Here is a 20,989-nt window from a genome sequence, read left to right on the forward strand (position 1 = left end):
AACTATAGATGTCATATGCATAACTGTAATAAACAGTTTACCAGCAAAAACTATTATTACAGAATATGTATATATAATTTTTTTTTTGGGGGAATAACACGTTAGACAACTTTAAGCTTATGTATGTACACTAGTTTGTAGTACCTGTAGAAGCCCTCTCTCTCATTCACACACCGTTCCTCTCTATCCTATCTACCTGTGTGTACATCAGACACCACTACAGTAATACATACATACATACATAGACACACCAGATTCAGCATACCAGGGGGACATTGCCATAAGGATATACAGTGTGTTGAATGTACATCAACCATCACTACCACCAGTGACAGTGTAGTATCGGTGCTGTAAACATATACATACACACAAAAAATAGTATTTATTTATATATATATATGTGTTTAGACAGCCAACCCAACCAACACAATGTATAGTTGGTTGGCATTTGTGATTTTCACCTGTTATTTAATTTTGCACACAATTAATGTAATTATTTATATATATAATATATGAATATTAATTTTGTTATAATTTGTTTGTTTGGATAAATTATATCAATATATATATATGTATATATAGTATATATATAGTTTTGTGTGCTTTTTGTGTGTGTATAAAATTAATTGATGTATTGTTATACAAAAATGTTTTATCTCACACACACACAAACACACACAAAAATTATGATATAATTTATATAATGTTTATTTATTTTGATTTATTTTTGTCAACAATTTTTATGTGTTTTTTTAATATTGTAGTTGATATACAACCATAAAAAGTTTATTTATAAGATTATTAATATATTTTTTTTATCTACAATTTATTTTTCAATTTTATTTTTTTTAGTGCCAACCGTCCAATAATCTACTTAATTGTCCAGAAGGTAGAGTCCAGTTAATAATTGTGTGTAATTTTTGTGTATAATATATATATATACACAAAATATATATGTGATTGTGTTATACATGTGTGCCTTATTATTATACAATATTATAATTATAATAATATTACAATATATAATATAATTATTGTATAATAATAAGTTTTTTATGTGTGTGTGTGTGTGTGCAATGTTGTTGTGATTTTAAAATCAAATCAATTGCCGGATTATACTATTATTATTATTATTAATAAACATCTATCTTCCCAATTATCTATCTATAGGATGGCACCGGGAGGGTATAAATTGTTATAAATTTTTCAATATAAAGCACTCGTGGAGGAGAGCGGCTGAGATATGTAGACGGTAGGTGTTTCTCACTTTTTTATTTATATATATATATATATATATATATATAAAATTACTAACCATTAGACAGTATATATATATATATATATATATATATATATATATATATAGATATAGTAATATATAAAATGTCTAACAATTGTGTTGTTATTTTCAAGAGATTAAAGTAAAAAAATCTTACTTATTATTAGATAATATTAAAAAATTTAATGGTTTTTAATTTAGCTAATAATATAAATTACTAGTATAGTATTTATTTATACTTTATATGTATATATATTTATTGCATTTACACTATAACGTCTAGAAATTAATTATATATTACAAAACTGTATTTATGTAAATGAACAAGCTAAGTTTAATGTCAATGTCATGCTTTTCATATATATATATATATAATAAACAGTATTAATAAATAAAATATATATATAAAGGGCAACAAATGTTATATTAAGGTAGAGAGGGGGTCGACTCAAGCTTAAGGGCTCATAAAAAAATGTTTGTAGTTTCAAGAATTTACTAATATATATATATATATATATATATAAATGTATATATACAGTATATATAAATTAATATTTTTGCTAAACGTATATACTATGTATGTGCTTACTATTAATGGCTTTCAACTGTATATATATATATATATTACACTATATATATAAATGTGTATATATATATTTATATATATGAACTGTATATACAGTATATATATATATATATATGTATGTATTGAGGCAACATATTTTTAAAAAGTTTTTTCATTATTACTGGTTTGTCCGGTACGCTTGTAGCACTTGTATCTCTCTCTCTTAGCTTAGGTATTACTACTACTATTACTACTACCCAATACTACTGGTTTCTCTCTCTCTCTCTCTCTCTCTCTCTCTCCTGAAAACCTAAGAGAGATGACTTCTCTACCTCTTTAGCCAAAGTGAGTAAGACTTTTATATAGGAAAGAGTGTGTGTGTGTGTACTGAGAGAGAGAGAGAGAGAGAGAGAAGTGAAGAGACTACCTATCCTTGTCTACCATTCCTCTCTCTCTCTCTCTCTCTCTCTCTCTCTCTCTCTCTCTCTCTCAATAGCGTTCAGGTGTATAGCATTAGGTTATCAACCGGAATAAGAGTCAACATAACCTCCAACTACTACTACTACTACTACTACTACTACTACTACTACTACTACTTATTGAAGAAATATTTGTGATGTAATTGAATATATAAATATATACTATAATAAGCAATAAGATTGCAAATAATAAAAAAATTTGCAATTCCTGTATGTATGTGTACAGTGTGTGTGTGTGTATGTATGTATATCTATGTATGTGTTTACACACACACACACACACACACACATAGTATATAGACTTTATATATATCCCATTATAAACTAGTTTTATCATCAATAAGATGTCTCTCAATTTACTCATTTAAACAGTCAATCACTTACTCACTCACTCACTCACTCACTCACTCACTCACTCACTCACTTAAACACATCACTTAAAATCAAAAAATAAAATAAAACAGAGTACCGGTCAGGGATCGGGTCATTAGCAGGGATATGGAGTGAGTGAATGAGAGAGAGAGAGAGAGAGAGAGAGAGAGAGAGAGAGAGAGAGAGAGAGAGAGAGCACCTATTTATTAATAATAAGACAAATAATTATTGCAAAATAATTTTTTTTAATTTATAATATTTTCTGTTTTGTTAGTATTATTTCTAAATAATATAATACAATACACAATATATATACAGTATATACAGTACATACCGGTATATATATATATATATATATGTACTGTATATAAATTGTTATATAAATTATTATTGCTTGTTTGATATATGTGACTGATTGAGATTTTGCACACAAAAAAAATATAATAATAATAATAATAATAAAACTATAAATTATTTGCTATTGTTTTCTGGGAAAGTATTATAAAAATATAATTTATATTATCTCTATATACTGTATATATATATATATATCTAAAAACATTTTTGTTTAAAAATTTTTATTATGTTAGTCATGTTAGTTAAAAAATAATTTTTTTAGTTATAGTTAGTAATCTATACATTTAAATACAATCATAATCAAAAACACACAAAAAAATTACATAAATATAATTTTGCTATAGTTTTTTATATAAAGTTTTTTCGGGGGGGGGGGGAGGGGTAATCATTTCAACATTAAATTACTGATATTTGAGACAATTTGTGTGTTAAACTAAAAAATAAATAAATAAATAACTATTGATATATAATATATAGTACACCTAACCTAACAACAAAAAACAACAACAAAATTGTTAATCGAATATTAAATAATAATAATAATAATAATAATAACAAATAAAACACATTATATATATATCAGTACATAACTAAACATATTATATACAAACAAACAAACAAAATAAAAACTAAACTATTTTATAGACATTTGATTTCAATAGTGACATAAAAACATAATTTGATTCATTTTACACTAGTTTTTATATATTTTTATTATACTATACTATATCACACACACACACACACATAAAACAATGTTTGTTTAAAACTATACTAATAATAATAATAATGAATCTGAAAAAAATAAACATAAAGTATAATATCATTATTTATTATATATATATATATTTAAACTGTAGTGTATTTTTTATGATAATAATGTTAAGACATATTAATTTTTTGGGTCAATCATTGAGACATGTAATGTATTCAATGTATAATAAACCAAATAAAAAATATTTAATACAATATAAGTTTAAGGGATAGAAAAAAATAAATACAATTATATTAAACAACAACAATAACTAAATGCAAAAAAAATAAATATATTATTTTTTAATTTTATTTATGCTATGAAAAAAACCCTTTTTCCAGATATTAAGTATTGAAATATAATATCTCCATATAATTGTTGAAATGTTTTTTAAAAATATATATATATATATAATAAATATATGTTAAGAAATAAAATAAATAACTAACTAGTATTCACATAATAATATTATTTATTATTTAATGCTTTAAAAAAAATATTAAGTATGTTTAGGAAATATTTTATATAAATAAATATAATATATATATATATATATTTAGTTTTATTTATTTAAAAATTGATTTTATTATGTATTTTTAATAAAAATATTTTTTTATAGAATTTAGAAATTATTATTTTATTTTTATTTATTTTATTATTTCCATTGCATTACATTTAGGTTTTAATATAAAAATTTTTCAATTGAGAAATAAAAACAACAAAAATTTTTTAAAAATATAAATAAATTTATATATATATATATATATATATAAAACTTGATTTTAAGTTAATTTCAAAGTCTTGACATGACTTTAATTTATATCAAAAAAAAGTCTATATTTAAAAATATTTCAATTTGAGGCCAAAAAAACAAAATTTATTATTAGTTAAACAATTTTTATTATTATATATATATATATATATATCATATATATATCTTTTTTGTTGTTTTAGCTGTTTTTAAATGCCAATAGATTAGAGAGAGAGAGAGAGAGAGAGAGAGAGAGAAATCAAATAATTATATCAAAGTAATATACTATAGATTTTATTTCTATACTATATTATCATTGAATAAATTTATAATAAAAATTATAATCATTTTGGCTATAATATTGAAATAATTATTTTGTGTAAAATAAAAATAAAACAACAAAAACAACAAAAAACACCAGAAAAATCTCAATTCAATGTGTGTGTGTAATAAATGTCGGTATAATTATTAGCAAATATATATATATATAAAATTAGAAAAAAACTAATAATATATTATTTTTGTATAATTTTTTTTTTAAAAATAAAAAAGTTTATATATTATACCGGTATATAAACAGTGTATATATAATGTATAGCAATATATTAAGGGCTAATATTTGTTGCGATGATTAAGCCTTTCGATTAAATTACTATTAAGTGCCAGTAATTTCATATCACGTTTGTATGTGTGTGTGTAATGTACTGTATATACTGTATAGTATGTGTAGTGTACAGTACAAGTCAATGGTATGGGGATGTCATGTATATCCCGGTGCCGTTAGGCATGCTTATAGCCTTTCGTAACCAAAAATCAATGGCTAAACTATTTTAATCGCTTTAACTCTCCTCATCATAACCTATCAAAAATATATTCAGTGAATATGACTATTATTCACACATACATACATAGATACAGTACATACTGTACACATAGTTGCAAATATATTCACACATACATACACTGTACATACCAGTGCTATTGATGACCAAAAGACTATTGGCAATACAGGTATGCATTGCACAGTGTGTGTGTGTGTGTGTTGACAGTTAATTACAGTTAAAGGGCATCTAAATAATAATTATAATAAAAATAAATATAGGAAAAGCTAACATTTTATTATTAGTAAATACAATAAAAATAATTTATTTTTTAAAAAAAGTATTTATTAATACTTAAAATAATAATAATACATATTATATAGTAAATTGTATATACAGTTTAAACTGGTAAACTCTAATAATATACAGTTTAGTTATTAAGTTAATAATAAATAATAATAATATTATAATAATTTAATACAAAATATTTAGTTATAGTTTAAAATAAAAACTAATTGTCAATTTAAAGGTTGAAATAAACCAGTAGTTAACTAACATATAATAATAATAATAATAATTATTATTAATACAATATTATTAAGTAATTATATTTATTAATATATATTTTTTTAAAATTAATTATGTATTTATAACCAGATATGGCAGCGAATTGGCGCTGATCTCCGACTACACTCAAAACAATTTTACCATTGATTTGGCGAACCAGTGGCTCAAGGATGACACTACTGGCCAATCATTATCGTCATCGTCATCGTCAACAACAACTAGTCGTACCTCATTCTGGATAGGATTCCAGTCTATCGACAACCTATCGACAAATACACTGGAATCGGCTTCCGGTCGGTTTGTTAGCAAATATGTTGGCTTCTGGTTACCGGATGAACCGAATACCCGACACGGCGAATGTGTCCGATCGACATTGGCCGATTGGTCATCGGCATCATCGTTGGCTATCGGCCCGGGATTTAGCAGCAGTACATCATCGTCATCATCATCAGCACTGGCTGCTGGTAGTGGTGTCGACAAAAACCAGCAGACCTGGGAGATGGCCCCCTGTGAAGACCTATTGCCGTTTGTTTGCCAAAAGCAGACCTGTCCGACAGGTAACGACATCATCATATCGTTTTTTTTATGACTTCCCTTATATATATATGACATCTATCTAACTATCTATATGTCGTGTCTTCAAATGATGAAGACTTTATCGACAAACAGAGAGGAAAAAAATGTTTTTTTGTTTTTTATTATTTCTTCTTCAAAAAAGAAGACAATCAAACAATCTTTCATTTATTTTATTTTATTTTATTTGTTTGTTTGTTTGATTTGATTTAATAGTATAGTCTATACAGTACTAACCAAACACACACACACACACACACACACACACACACACACACACACAACCAACTACTTCCCTATTATTTTTTTTCCAGTAAAATAAATGACATACCAGTGCCGTAGTTTAAACCACAACGATTGTGTGTTAGGTTATTGTTTGATGATGTGATGATAATCTTAAGAGAGATTTAAATCTCTAACAATATATATATATATGTATAATATTTTACTTATTATTATTATTATTGTTAATAATAATAATAATATTGTAATTATTAAACTTTTTAAAGAGTTTACTCTCCTTATTATTATATTATTATTATTGCATAGTTAGAGGTTTTCATCATAGAGATAGCATATATTTATATACACGGCACCGGTATTTAAAACCTACCTGTACTCTCTATACAAATATTACTACAGATTATTAATAATAATTTTAAAAAAACTTAATGTGTCTAGTTAGAAATTAACAAACAAACAAAAAATATATATACACTTTGAAAAAACTATTTGATATTTGATTTATCTATTTATTTAAACTTTTAAACACTTTTTTTTGTTGTTGAAAACGTTTCAAACGCACCGTTAGGCTCCTATCACTGTTCAAACGGCAAGTGCGTCAACAGTGCATTCAAATGTGACGGTCAGGACGATTGTGGCGATAAATCGGATGAAACTGACTGTCCCCGCAAATGTCATCACTATCTACAAAGTTCGGGCGATAAAGTAGTCTCACCTAACTATCCGAATCGTTACGATCCGAACTCGGACTGCAAATGGACACTCGAAGGTCCGATCGGTTCGGGTATGATCTTACAGTTTGCCGAATTCGATACCGAAGCCAACTTCGACACTGTCCAGATACTGACCGGCGGCCGAACTGAGGAATCGTCGGTAAATTTGGCCACTTTGTCGGGTCATCAGAATCTTAGTTCGCGTACGTTTACCACCGGTTCCAATCTGATGATTGTTAAGTTCAAGTCGGACGCCGGTGTCGAAAAACGCGGGTTTCGGGCCTCATGGAAAACCGAACCGATCAAATGTGGCGGCGATTTGTACGCTACACAGGCCGCCCAAGTGATAACATCGCCGCTATATCCCGAACCCTATCCGGGTGGCTTGGAATGTGTCTATGTTATTGGTGCTGCACCGGGCAAAACGGTAACCTTGGAAGTGGTCGAACTGGATCTGGAACCGTCCCGCGACTACATAAGCGTACGCGACGGTTCCGGTTCGACCAATTCATTGTTGGCCAAACTAACTGGCAATTTACGGGACACCAGCAACCGTTATATCGTATCGACTGGCAATAAAATCTATTTGTATTTCTATACGGGTTTCGGCGGTAACAGTGGCCAAGGTTTTGCCATACGCTATCGGGCCGGCTGCGAAATCGAGTATACAGCCGAAGCCGGTAATGTGACGTCACCGGCTTACGGTGTTACCAAATATCCGCCCAATCAGAACTGTGCCTATCGACTGGCCCGGCCAACGGGCGCACACGGCGGTTCATTGTCCATTATATTCAACGATTTCGATGTGGCCGCCGACGATTCCCTGCAGATCTACGACGGCCAGGACACCAACGGTATACCGTTGCACCCGTCGCGTGGTTTCTCAACTAAAACCAAACCCCAGGGCCTGACATTGTCGGCATCGTCCGGCAAAATGTTAATACTTTTCAAAAGCAATGCAATGACTGCCGGAAAAGGTTGGTCGGCCAGTTTTTCGGCCGATTGTCCACCGTTGAAGATCGGTGCCAATGCTGTAGCATCGACCAGGGGTACAATGTTTGGCGCTCGGGTTAACTTTACCTGTCCTACCGGCCAGGAGTTTAGCAATGGCCAAACAAAATTGATGACCGAATGCCAACAGGGAGGCCAGTGGACGCTTGGTACGATTCCCGACTGTCAGGAACGGTACTGTGGACCGGTTCCGCAGATTGATAACGGTTTTGCCGTTGCATCGACCAACGTTACCTATCGGGGAACGGCTACCTATCAGTGTTACGCTGGTTTCGCTTTTCCGTCGCAAATGCATACGGAAACAATCAGGTGTACCGACGACGGCAAATGGGAACGCCTACCACTATGTCTGGCCTCGTCGTGTCCACAGTTGCCGGAAACACCGAACGCTATCCAACACGTTATGACCGGCGGCAACAACCGAAGCTATAGTTACGGTACGATCATACGATTCGATTGTGAACCCGGCTATCATCGACAGGGAATACCGGTAATTGCCTGCACATCGGTTGGCCAGTGGTCAGGACTGCCGCCTACTTGCGAACGGGCACAGTGTCATCTGTTGCCGACCATTGAATACGGTTTTCTAGTGGACACCCAACGCAAGTATCTGTTCGGCGACGAAGCCCGGGTCCAGTGTAACAAAGGCTACAAACTGGATGGACATCCGGTTATTAAGTGCGGACCGAATCAGACGTTCGATAATCTGCCGAAATGTCGCGATCAGGACGAATGTCTTTCATCGTCGGCCTGCGATTTGGCCTCAACTCAGTGTTCCAATACTAACGGCGGCTTTTTCTGCAAATGTAAGGACGGTTTCGAACCGAATCTAAACTGCCGGCCCGTATCCGATCTTGGGTTGGCTACCGGTGCCATACCCGATACGGCCATCAAAGTTTCGGGTACGGAAAGTGGGTACAAAAAAAGCGATATCCGACTGGACGCTCAACGCGGTTGGTGCGGTTCGGTGCCGCGTGTCGGCGAAAACTATGTCCAAATTGATTTGCGGGCACAGACCGTCATACGTGGTTTCCGTATACAATCGGTYCARCGACTCGACAATACGCAGGCCTATCCGATAACCGTTCGGCTACAACACGCCAACGAACTGACCGATTTGTTTCGCGACTATTCCGATCTRTCCGGACGACCCGTACAGTTCCGGTTGGCACCGAACGGCGGCTCCGGGCTATCCATTGTCAACTTACCGATACCGTTGGAGGCACGCTATGTCCGATTGTTGGTCATGGAATACGCGGTCGCTCCGTGTATGCGCTTCGAGCTGATGGGCTGTTCCCGACAAGATTGTATCGATATTAATGAATGTCTGGATAAAAACGGTGGGTGCGATCAACGTTGTGTCAACAGTCCCGGCGGTTTCAATTGTGTCTGTAATATTGGCTACGAATTGTTTACGTCGAACGGTACGGCCGGCTACGATATAGCCGTTAGCGAAACGGGTGTCCGCGATGGCGACCTGTTTCGTATGAACAAAACTTGTGTACCGAAACAATGTCCGCCGTTGAAGTCGCCGKCSAACGGCAAACTATTGTCCACWAAAYYKAAGTATCATTTCGGCGATTTTGTTAACTATCATTGCGATTTCGGTTACGTAATGGTTGGCCAACCGACACTCATATGCGGCTCGAATGGCCAATGGAACGGATCGGTACCCGAATGTGTCTATGCCCAGTGCCAGATGTTTGGCGACGACAGTGGCCAAGGATTGCGCATCACTCACGAAACGGCAGCCGCTGGCGACAAATTCATACCCTATCTGAGCAACGCTACCGTCCAGTGTATGGAAGACGGCCGACCATTGAGAGGAACGTCAACTGCCAGTTTCCGACAGTGTGTCTACGATCCGAAGGAAGGCAAACATGATTTCTGGCTATCAGGTCTGACGCCTACCTGTCCCCGATTGGATTGCGGCGCACCAGTCGAGTCAAACGGTGCGTCCTATGGTTTCTATGCCGATACCCGATATAAGGCATCGTTTTTCTTCGGCTGCGACGAAACGTTTACATTGGGCGGTAAAACCGAGAGGTCGGACAATGTTATCCGRTGCGGACCACAGGGTAACTGGGATTTCGGTGACCTCMGATGCGAAGGACCTGTCTGTGCCGATCCCGGTCATCCACCCGACGGYCAACAGTTGGCCACTAGCTAYGAACAAGGATCCCAGGTATCGTTTACCTGTGACCGACCCGGTTATGTGCCCTATTCGACGGATCCGATTACTTGCCAGAAAAATGCCGACTGCCGGGTAATTCGACCGGTCGGTTTGGCCAGTGGCCAGATTCCCGATACGGCTATCAATGCTACGTCCCAGCGAAGCAATTACGAGGCCAACAAAATACGTATGAATTCGGCTACCGGTTGGTGCGGACAACACGAACCGTTTACYTACGTTACCGTTGATTTGGGTAAAGTCTACCGAATTAAGGCCCTACTGGTCAAGGGTGTAGTGACCAATGATGTTGTCGGCCGGCCTACGGAACTCCGATTTTTCTACAAAGTTCGTGAATCTGAGAATTTTGTCGTCTATTTCCCGAATTTCAATCTGACCAGCCGAGAACCGGGCAACTATGGCGAACTGACTGTCATACCGCTGCCGGTTTCGGTTACCGCCCGTTACATCATATTGGGAATCGTTTCGTACAACAAGAATCCGTGTCTGAAGTTCGAGATTATGGGCTGCGAGGACACCAAAGAAGAGATACTACTCGGCTATGATAACGGCTATCCGATTTGTGTCGATCAGGAACCGCCACATTGGGTCAACTGTCCGGCCGGTCCGGTAATTGTTACGAAAGGTCCGCAGGGACTGATGCCCGTCAACTATACCATACCGACACCTGTCGATAATTCCGGTTACGTGGCCCGACTCGAAGTCCGGCCGCTCGGTTTCAAACCGCCACAGATTGTCTTCGAAGATATGATTGTCGAATACTATGCCTACGATTCTGATGGTAATGTTGCTGTCTGTGCCGTCAACATAACGGTTCCCGACGAAACACCGCCATCATTGTCGTGTCCGCCGTCCTATACCATTGATTTGAGTGAACAACAGGACTCTTTGTTTGTCAACTTTAACGATACTCGACGACTGATCAATGCTACCGATGAATCGGGTGACGTACGCATACAACTGATACCCGAATCGGCTGTCATACCACTCAAAGGTTATCGTAACGTATCGGTTGTGGCCACCGATCGTTTCGGTAACGAAGCCATCTGTCACTTCCAAGTATCAGTTCAGCCGCAAACATGTGTTGCCTGGGCTTTGGACCAGCCGGCCAACGGTGTGGTCAACTGTATGCCAAACGATGCCTCCACCGGTTACCGCTGTTCGGCTACTTGTGATCCCGGCTATCGGTTCATTGATGCCGATCCGGTCAAACACTACGAATGTTCCACTGGACAACCGTGGACACCGACAGCCATTATACCCGATTGTGTACCCGAAGAYACCAACCAAGCTTCGTACGATGTGATTGCACAGATCGAGTACCGATCGGGCGGTTTCGCACCGCCGGCCTGTATGCAAGCCTACGTCAACTACGTCTCCGGTTTCTACCCGACCCTCAATCAGGTACTCAGCGACCGATGTTCGGCAATCAATGTCCAGATGGCCATAATGTTCTTCAACACTACAATAACCATCAAACCGGATACCAATGCCCTATCAGTCGAGTATATACTACGTATAGCACCGGCCGTTCCGTCAACAATGCTCTACGATCTGTGCGGTTCTACGCTGGGCTTGATCTTTGACCTATCAGTGCCGTCAACGTCGGCCATCATTGAACCACTGTTGAACATATCATCGCAACAAGTAGGCGGTTCATGTCCATCACTACAGGCTCTGCGGTCACATGTGGTTCGGGGATTTACTTGTGTACCGGGCGAAATACTCAACACCAACAACAATGCTACCGGTGCTACAGTAGCCGTACCCCGTTGTCTACACTGTCCGGCCGGTACGTTCGCTTCGAAAGACATGCATATCTGTACGGAATGTCCGCGCGGTTGGTATCAGGACTCGACACGCGAGGCCAGCTGTCGTCAGTGTCCCGACGGTACCTATACACGTGACAAGGGTAGTAAATCCTTAAGCGATTGTATACCAGTGTGCGGTTACGGTACCTATTCGGCTAGCGGTCTGGTGCCGTGTCTACAGTGCCCGATGAACAGCTACTCGGGTCAGCCGCCGGCTGACGGTTTCAAAGAATGTCAGTCGTGTCCGCAAAATACGTTCACCTATTCGTCCGGTTCGACCATTATTAACGAATGTCGGGTAAAATGTCCGGCCGGTACCTATTCCGAGACYGGTCTGGAACCGTGCGCTCCCTGTCCGACAAATTATTTCCAAGAAAAAGAAGGTCAAACCCAGTGTCGCGAATGTCCGGGCAAAGAACGTACCCTACGTCCCGGTGCTTTGAGTCACGAAGCCTGTACGGCCGGATCCTGTTCGTCGCATACCTGTCACAATGGTGGCGTATGTCTGGTACTCAATCACGAACCTACTTGCTATTGTCCGGCCGGTTTTACCGGACCCCAATGCGAATCGGATATCAATGAATGTCAATCGGAACCGTGCTACAATGGCGGTACATGTGTCGACCATCCCCAGGGCTACCAGTGCAAATGCCCGGTCGGCTATTCGGGTCTRCAGTGCCAACTGGCCCGCAACGACTGCCAYAACGATACCTGCCCGGAAAAAGCCATGTGCAAAGATACGCCCGGTTTGGGTAACTACGAGTGCTTGTGTCGATCCGGTTACGAGGGCCGGTCGTGTAATATAACCATCAATCCGTGTACGCACGGCGACCGAAATCCGTGCGAAAACAGTGGCCAATGTGTACCCCTGCAACAGGGTCGCTACCGGTGCGAGTGTCCAGCTGGCTGGTCGGGCCGAAAATGTGAACTCAATATCGACGACTGTGCCGAAGAACCGTGTCTACTGGGTGCCAACTGTACCGATTTGGTTAACGATTTCAAATGTGACTGTCCCCCAGGGTTCACCGGTAAACGTTGCCATCAGAAACTGGATCTGTGTGCCGGTAGTCCCTGTTTGAATGGGCTGTGCGTCGATCGGCTGTATCATCACGAATGTATTTGCCAGCCCGGCTGGACAGGTAGCAAATGTGAAGTCAACGTCGATGAATGCGTGTCGGATCCGTGCGAAAATAATGGCGAATGTATCGATCTGGTAGATAGCTACCGGTGCGTATGCGACAGTGGCTATACAGGATCCCGGTGCCAACATCAGATAGATTCCTGCGAATCCAAACCGTGTCAAAATGGTGGCTCCTGTTTCGATCTAATTGATGGTTTTATGTGCCAGTGCAGGCCAGGTATGTTTTTTTTTGTTGGTTTTATCTAACTGTGCTAATTATATGTWTATCAYATTTATATWGAAAAAAATAATTATCAGTTATATTAATATTGCAATTAAAATTAATTATAGAAATTATGATATTTTTGTTTAGTTTTTTAATTACCGATTAATGTGGGAAATATTATTTAGTTTATCTATTTGTTGATTAATATCCCACACAATAACTATTTATTAAATAAGCTAGGCAAATTTTATATATAATTAATATTGATTTATTTTTTATTTATTTAAAAAAATAGTTTACAATTTATTTGAATTTAATTAATAATTATTAATAGCAAACAAACAAAAAATAACATAAAAATATCTTATGTTGTAAATAATTTGAATATAATAATAATATAGATTAAAAAAAATTTTGAGGTTATTTATTGAAAGTCATAATAATAATAACGTATAATAACTCCATGAGCTGATAGCATACCAGTGCCCCCCATATAGTATCTGATTTTCATATTATAATATTTAATTAAAGTTAAAACAAAATTATTTTAAAACAAAAAAAACTATTTTTCAATTTTATTATACAGTATATCATATACTGTAAATAATTTTTTTTTCTATAATTATATCTAACTGTCCACACAAATACACACTAGAGAGCGAAAAGTTTCGGACCCGTACCTGACCCGTACCTGATCTGATACCTAAAATCTCGGACTCGGACCTGACCTAACATAGGGTACAAATTTACCTGACCTGACCTGACCTGACTATGTCTGTCCGAAAATAATTTTATCAAAAAACAATTTTATTTATTCTATACCCGCAACAAATTTCTCTAAATTAACTTTAATTACTCGGGATTAACGATAACTGATCGTAGATCTAACTTAGATTCTAATAAAGTTAATATGTTATTATTTATTAGATCAAAACCATCATCTTTTGTAATATTTTATGTTTAATTTATACAAATATTTTATAAATAATAATTTAATAAATTTTGTGTTTGATTGTCATATTTTGTAATAATTGTCGTTTAAATAATGAATAAAAAATTTTCGGACCACACACACACACACACACACACACACACACACACACACACACACACACACACACACACACACACACACACACACTCACTCACTCTAATAAATATACTGTATATCAATCAATCTATAGGTTTTGTTGGACTTCAATGCGAGGCCGAAGTTGATGACTGTGTCAGCAATCCGTGCCATTCGCCGGGCACTGAACGTGTGTCGATCAGGACAATAGCTACCGATGCGATTGTCATACTGGGCTTCTCSGGTGAACTGTGCGAAATCAACGACAACGACTGTGCCAGTARTCCCTGTCTGAATGGTGGCACCTGCTCCGAYGCTATCAACGGTTTCAAGTGTGCCTGTCTGCCCGGTTGGTCYGGCCAACGATGCGAAGCCGATATCGGCCAGTGCGAGTCCAGTCCGTGTCATAACGATGCCCGCTGTGTCGACCTATTCCAGGATTACTTTTGCGTTTGTCCGTCGGGTACCGACGGTAAACGTTGCCAGACATCAGCCTCARCGTTGTATCGGCAATCCGTGTCAACACGACGGCATATGCCGCGACTATGGTTCGGGTCTGAACTGTACCTGTCCGTCCAAATACTCGGGTGTCGGCTGCCAGTACGAGTACCGGGCTTGCGACGACAATGTATGCCAAAACGGTGCCACCTGTCTGGATCTGGGTATGGATAACGGCGGCTACAAGTGCCAGTGTCCGCCCGGCTATACCGGCCGTAACTGCCAGCACGATATCATTGACTGTACCCCSACWTCRTGYGCACCTACKGCTACCTGTATTGATCTGACTGGCGGTTTCTATTGTAAATGTCCGTTCAATTCGACCGGCGAAGACTGTCGTAAACCCATTAACATCGACTACGATATCTATATCAACGACGAAAGTCGATCGTCAAGYGCAGCCCTAACGGCACCGTTCGATCTAATGGAAGCCCAGAGCCTGACACTGGCCCTATGGGTACAGTATATTGAAGAATCTATTGGTACCTATTTTACACTCTATTCCGTCGATTCGGCTCATCTGCCGATCGGTAAAAAACCGCTWATCCGGGCCAACCATAACGGTATCTTTATATCGCTGTTCCCCGATCGRCTACCCGAYGTTTTCTTACCKTACCTCGAAAACGTACCGATCAACGATGGCCAATGGCACTACATTAATGTCATATGGGACGGCCGTGACGGTACACTGATGTTGGTTACCGATACGGCAGTWGCCGCTACTGTCAACGATTACGCYGTSGGTATGAGTTTGCCGGCGTACGGTTGGGTCAATTTGGGCGCACCGTTGGACGACAAAAACAAAGCSGAAACTGGTGCCGGTTTTCAYGGCCGYCTATCCCGTGTGAACCTATGGAATCGGGCACTGGACATGAGCCAGGAGATACCCTCACAGATTAGGTCGTGYAAAAATGCRCCGGTATTGTTTGCCGGCCTATTGCTCCGGTTTACCGGCTATGACCGTATTGAGGGAACCGTCGAACGTGAAGGTCCCGGCCGTTGYGGCGAACGTGTGTGTCCRGTCGGCTACTCRGGYGACGATTGCCGTATATTGCAACAGGACAAGACGCCGCCCAGTGTCTTGCATTGTCCGCCCGATATGTGGATAATATCGGAAAATAGTTCRACAGTTGTCAACTGGGATGAACCRCAGTTTACCGACGACTTGCGGTCAGTACAGGTGCTCGAGTTGGAAAAGATCCGAAGTGGAGAAGCGCTGAAAAAGGGTACATACGATCTGAGTTATGTGGCSGTAGATGAATCGGGTAACAGTGCCCGCTGCGACTTCCAGGTRCACGTTGTCCGCGAATTTTGTCGTGTACCGGCAGCACCGGTAGGCGGCGAACGTGAATGTTCCGATTGGGGTCCGGGCGGCCGGTTCAAGGTATGCCGTATTAAGTGCAATCAGGGTCTATCGTTTTCCCAACCGATTCCCCGATTCTACGTATGCGGTGCCGAAGGTTTTTGGCGACCSAACGACGATACCGAACGGCCGCTGGTGTTCCCGTCGTGTGCACCAAAACATTCGGCTCAACGTATTTTCCGATTGTTGATCAATGTTCCGTCGGGCGTTGTCTGCAGCGATTCGGGTAAGAAAATCCTGACCTCCCGCGTGACCGACAGTCTCTTGCGTATTGACCGCTCGTGGAAGATATGTTCGGATCAGTCGCGCGGCGCCTGCAAAGGACTGGGCGTTAATGTCAAGTGTAGTAAACAACAGCCGRGTTTGTCGTCGTCATCAKCKGCACAGCCGTCGGCTGCACTGCGAGCCAAACGCAATCATCGTCRTCATCGGGTGGTGACAGAGGCGGCGGCAACGACTCGCCCGCCGACGACCAGGACGTCTATTCGATTGAAGTCGGTTTTCCGGCCAATAACGACCCGATTATCAATGCCAACACACAGGAAAAGGATAGCCTGGAGTCAATCATACGTAAAGCGGTCGCCGATAGTGCCATATTTGACGTACGCGACACACTGCCCAACGTATCGCCTGACCTACGATCGTTGCGTCTGATTACCGAATATGCCTGTCCGCCCGGTCAGGTAGTTATGGGCGACAGTTGTGTCGARTGCGGTGCCGGTACCTACTATGACGAACCCACCCAATCGTGTCAGAAATGTCCGATCGGTACCTACCAGAATGAACTGGGTCAGTTACAGTGTAAAAAATGCCAGCCCATCGGTGACGGCCGCCAGGGTGTGACCATAACTACTGGATCGCGTTCGCCGGACGAGTGTCGCGAACGGTGTAATAGTGGCCACTATTTTGATACACATCATTCCGGATGTCGTCCGTGCGGTTATGGTCACTATCAGCCGGCCGAGGGATCGTTTTCGTGTATATCGTGCGGTACTGGACTGACCACCCGAAGCCAGGAAGCTATTGCACAGCACGAGTGTCGACGTATGTATTGTTTTATGTTTTTTTTATAGATATCTATATATATATATAGGTTTCGGTAGTTTTTTTTCCGTYAAAAAAARAGTTTCAAAACTTATTTTTTGTTTATTTCCTYAACAATAAACAGCCGAATGTATGCCCGGTTTCCAACTGTCCTCTAATGGCAACTGCGAGGCCTGTCCTATTGGCCACTACCGAACCCGTGGACTGCCGTCGTGCGARCAATGTCCRCAAGGTTTTACTACCGGTTCGATGGGCGCGGCAACACCGCAACAATGTAATCTAGGTATGTATTYCAGTGGATGGATAGTATGGATGACAATCACTACCATCWCCATACYTGTCCATTAGATAGATAACTCATAATTTTKKTATATATATAYATATATATAGAAATCTGTGCCGTCGGCCACTATCTGAACGCATCCAACGACGAATGTACGGCCTGTCCGAAGGGCACCTACCAGGACGTCGAACAACGGGACTCGAGTTGCCAGTCGTGTCCACCGAATTCGACTACCGACGGTGTTGGCCATACATCAGTGGATCAGTGTAGCAATCCGTGTATAATCAACGACAAAATGGAATTGTGTCCACCGAATAGCCAGTGCGAGGCGCCTACCGGTGCCAATGAGGACTTCCGTTGTGTATGCAAAGAAGGGCTACAAAGAGCTAATGACGGCCAACGAAGTCAACTATCCTCACTGTGTAAACATATGCGACGACTACTGTATCAATGGTGGCCGCTGTGAATGGTCGCCGGGTATGCGTAAACCCCGGTGCGATTGTCTGATTAATTTCTATGGCGACCGCTGCGAACGCAAGTCCGAGCTTATCTATATTGCCGGCGGTATCGGTGCCTCCGTATTCTTCATCATATTCATTGTCCTACTCATATGGATGATATGCGTACGTACGGGCACTCGGCCACTGACCAAAAAGATGTCCGTCCATACYATACCAACCGATTTTGCMCCGACACCCGGTCCGCAGCCGAACTTCTATTACGGATCGCCGGCACCGTATGCCGAGTCGATAGCACCGTCGCATCACTCGACATACGCCCACTACTATGACGATGAAGACGACGGCTGGGAAATGCCTAACTTCTACAACGAAACCTATATGAAGGAAAGCCTACACAATGGCAAAAGTAATGGCTCAACATTGCAGGGTATCAGCAATCCGGCCTCAGTTTACGGTACCAAAGAAGATCTGTACGATAGGCTCAGGAAACACCAGTATTTAGGCAAAAAAGGAGGTATGTATTCCATACGACTGTCCCTCGAGAGCTAACTAACAGTCCCCATCACTAACTAATCATATGTTTTTTGTTTTTTTCATAATTTTTTAGACACAACGAGTGATAGTGAAGATCAGGGAAATTGAAACTACTATTTAATTTAAGTTTTTTTAAAATAAGTAATAATAATAATAATATTTTTTTTATTAATTTAATAAATAATTCATACATACTATACATATACATACAAATAAAAAAAACTTAATTTATTATTATAATAATTAGATTTTAATTAATTTATACATATATGAGAGATATTTTTTTATATTTATAAAAAAAGCATTTATTTATATTATATTATTTTTTTTTTTGATATATACAATCGTATACAAAGATATTAATAATAATAATAATAACAATACTATCTATATATTTATAAATATATATATATAATTAAAATCAACTAAAAAAAATTATTATTGAATCAATTGAGAAAAAACAACAACAATTAGTTTTAATTATATAATTATATTTTTTTTTATATAAAACGGGAATTCATAAAACAGAAAAAATTTTCGCTCAATTGAAAGTGCATTAAATTTATACATAATTTTTTTACAACAAATAATAATTATTAAATTTTTTAAAAATWATGAATTATTATTTACCTAAATATTTACGGTATACTTATACTTATATATAAAACGCAGTTAAATACAAACAAAATAATCAATTAGTCAATTAAATATATATATATATATATTTAAATTATTTATATAAATATATATCAATAATAATAATAATAATACAAACAAATTAGTAATAAATTTTTGTTATCCTATATAACACAACACACAAACACAATAACTGCCTGACATGTATTGATTAATTAAAAACAAAATTTTTTATAATAATAATTTATTATAATTATATAACGTTTTTTTTAAAAAATGTTTTATTTCTATGGTCATCATAATTTCATTGTCTTTTTTTATTTAAAAAAAATATTATTATTATTATTTATCATAAAATCAAATCAACAATTTTTTGTTTGTGTTTGTTTGTAACCATTGTTTTTGTGTTTGATATTATTTTTTTTGTTTGTTTTATTATAAATAATAATAATATTTCACATTAATTGCCATAATTACTAAGCATCTCATAAATATATATATATATATATAATACACAAAAAACATATAATTGAATTCATTGACAGTAAAATTCAAACTAAATTAAATTTTACATTTAATTTCCTCAAAAAAACAACAAAATTATTTATTTATTATTTTTGTTTATTTATAAAAAAAACTATATTTCTATTACATTAAATGTTACCATAATTATTGAATGTATTTATTTATATAATAATAATAATAATATTAAATTAAATTTTTGTTTGTAAACACTAAACTAATTTTTTGTTTTGTTTTTAAATCATCGCAAGATTTAATATATATATATATATAAATATATATATATATTTACAGATCATTACATTTAGGGATAAATTGTTTTTGTTTTTTATTTTGCAAAAAACTTGTCGTTTTTATTATTATTATTATTAGTAATAATTTTTTTTGTTTTATTGTGTATTTATTTTGTTGGCTTAAAAAAAATTAAAATAAAATAATTTTGTCCATATTTATGTAATAATAATTTATATAATAGTTCATAACAAATAATTTTCTATAAAAAATAAATAAATAAAATATAATTTTTTGAAACAAACAAAAAATCACCAAAATTTTTCTCTGATTTTATCTTTCATTGTATTGTTTTTTATTTATTAATTTTATTATTATTATATTATTTAATTAATTTTTTACTGTATTTTTTGTTTGTTATTTTTTTAGCTAAATTTGATTAATTTTGATAATTATATATATATATATTGTATTTTTTAAGTGTATATTTAATTTATAATTAAATATTAAAAGTT

At 37.0% G+C, this 20,989-nt stretch overlaps 1 protein-coding gene across 1 annotated transcript; it reads left to right on the top strand.

The window, feature by feature from the left end:
* Positions 1 to 267: 267 nt before the first annotated feature.
* On the top strand, positions 268 to 19,199 carry LOC128953953 (uncharacterized). The gene is given in 12 exon segments (XM_054299500.1): positions 268 to 489; positions 853 to 889; positions 1,171 to 1,252; positions 6,036 to 6,502; positions 7,330 to 13,845; positions 15,018 to 15,394; positions 15,396 to 17,131; positions 17,206 to 17,807; positions 17,932 to 18,090; positions 18,198 to 18,484; positions 18,486 to 19,065; positions 19,159 to 19,199. Coding segments are annotated over 12 exon segments (10,938 nt in total). The 5' UTR covers positions 268 to 429; the 3' UTR covers positions 19,194 to 19,199.
* Positions 19,200 to 20,989: the final 1,790 nt, after the last annotated feature.

The sequence above is a fragment of the Oppia nitens genome, unplaced genomic scaffold (genome assembly GCF_028296485.1).
Source record: "Oppia nitens isolate AA-2021 unplaced genomic scaffold, nextdenovo-longstitch-racon4-pilon3 scaffold24_pilon_pilon_pilon, whole genome shotgun sequence".
Classification (NCBI taxonomy): domain Eukaryota; kingdom Metazoa; phylum Arthropoda; class Arachnida; order Sarcoptiformes; family Oppiidae; genus Oppia; species Oppia nitens.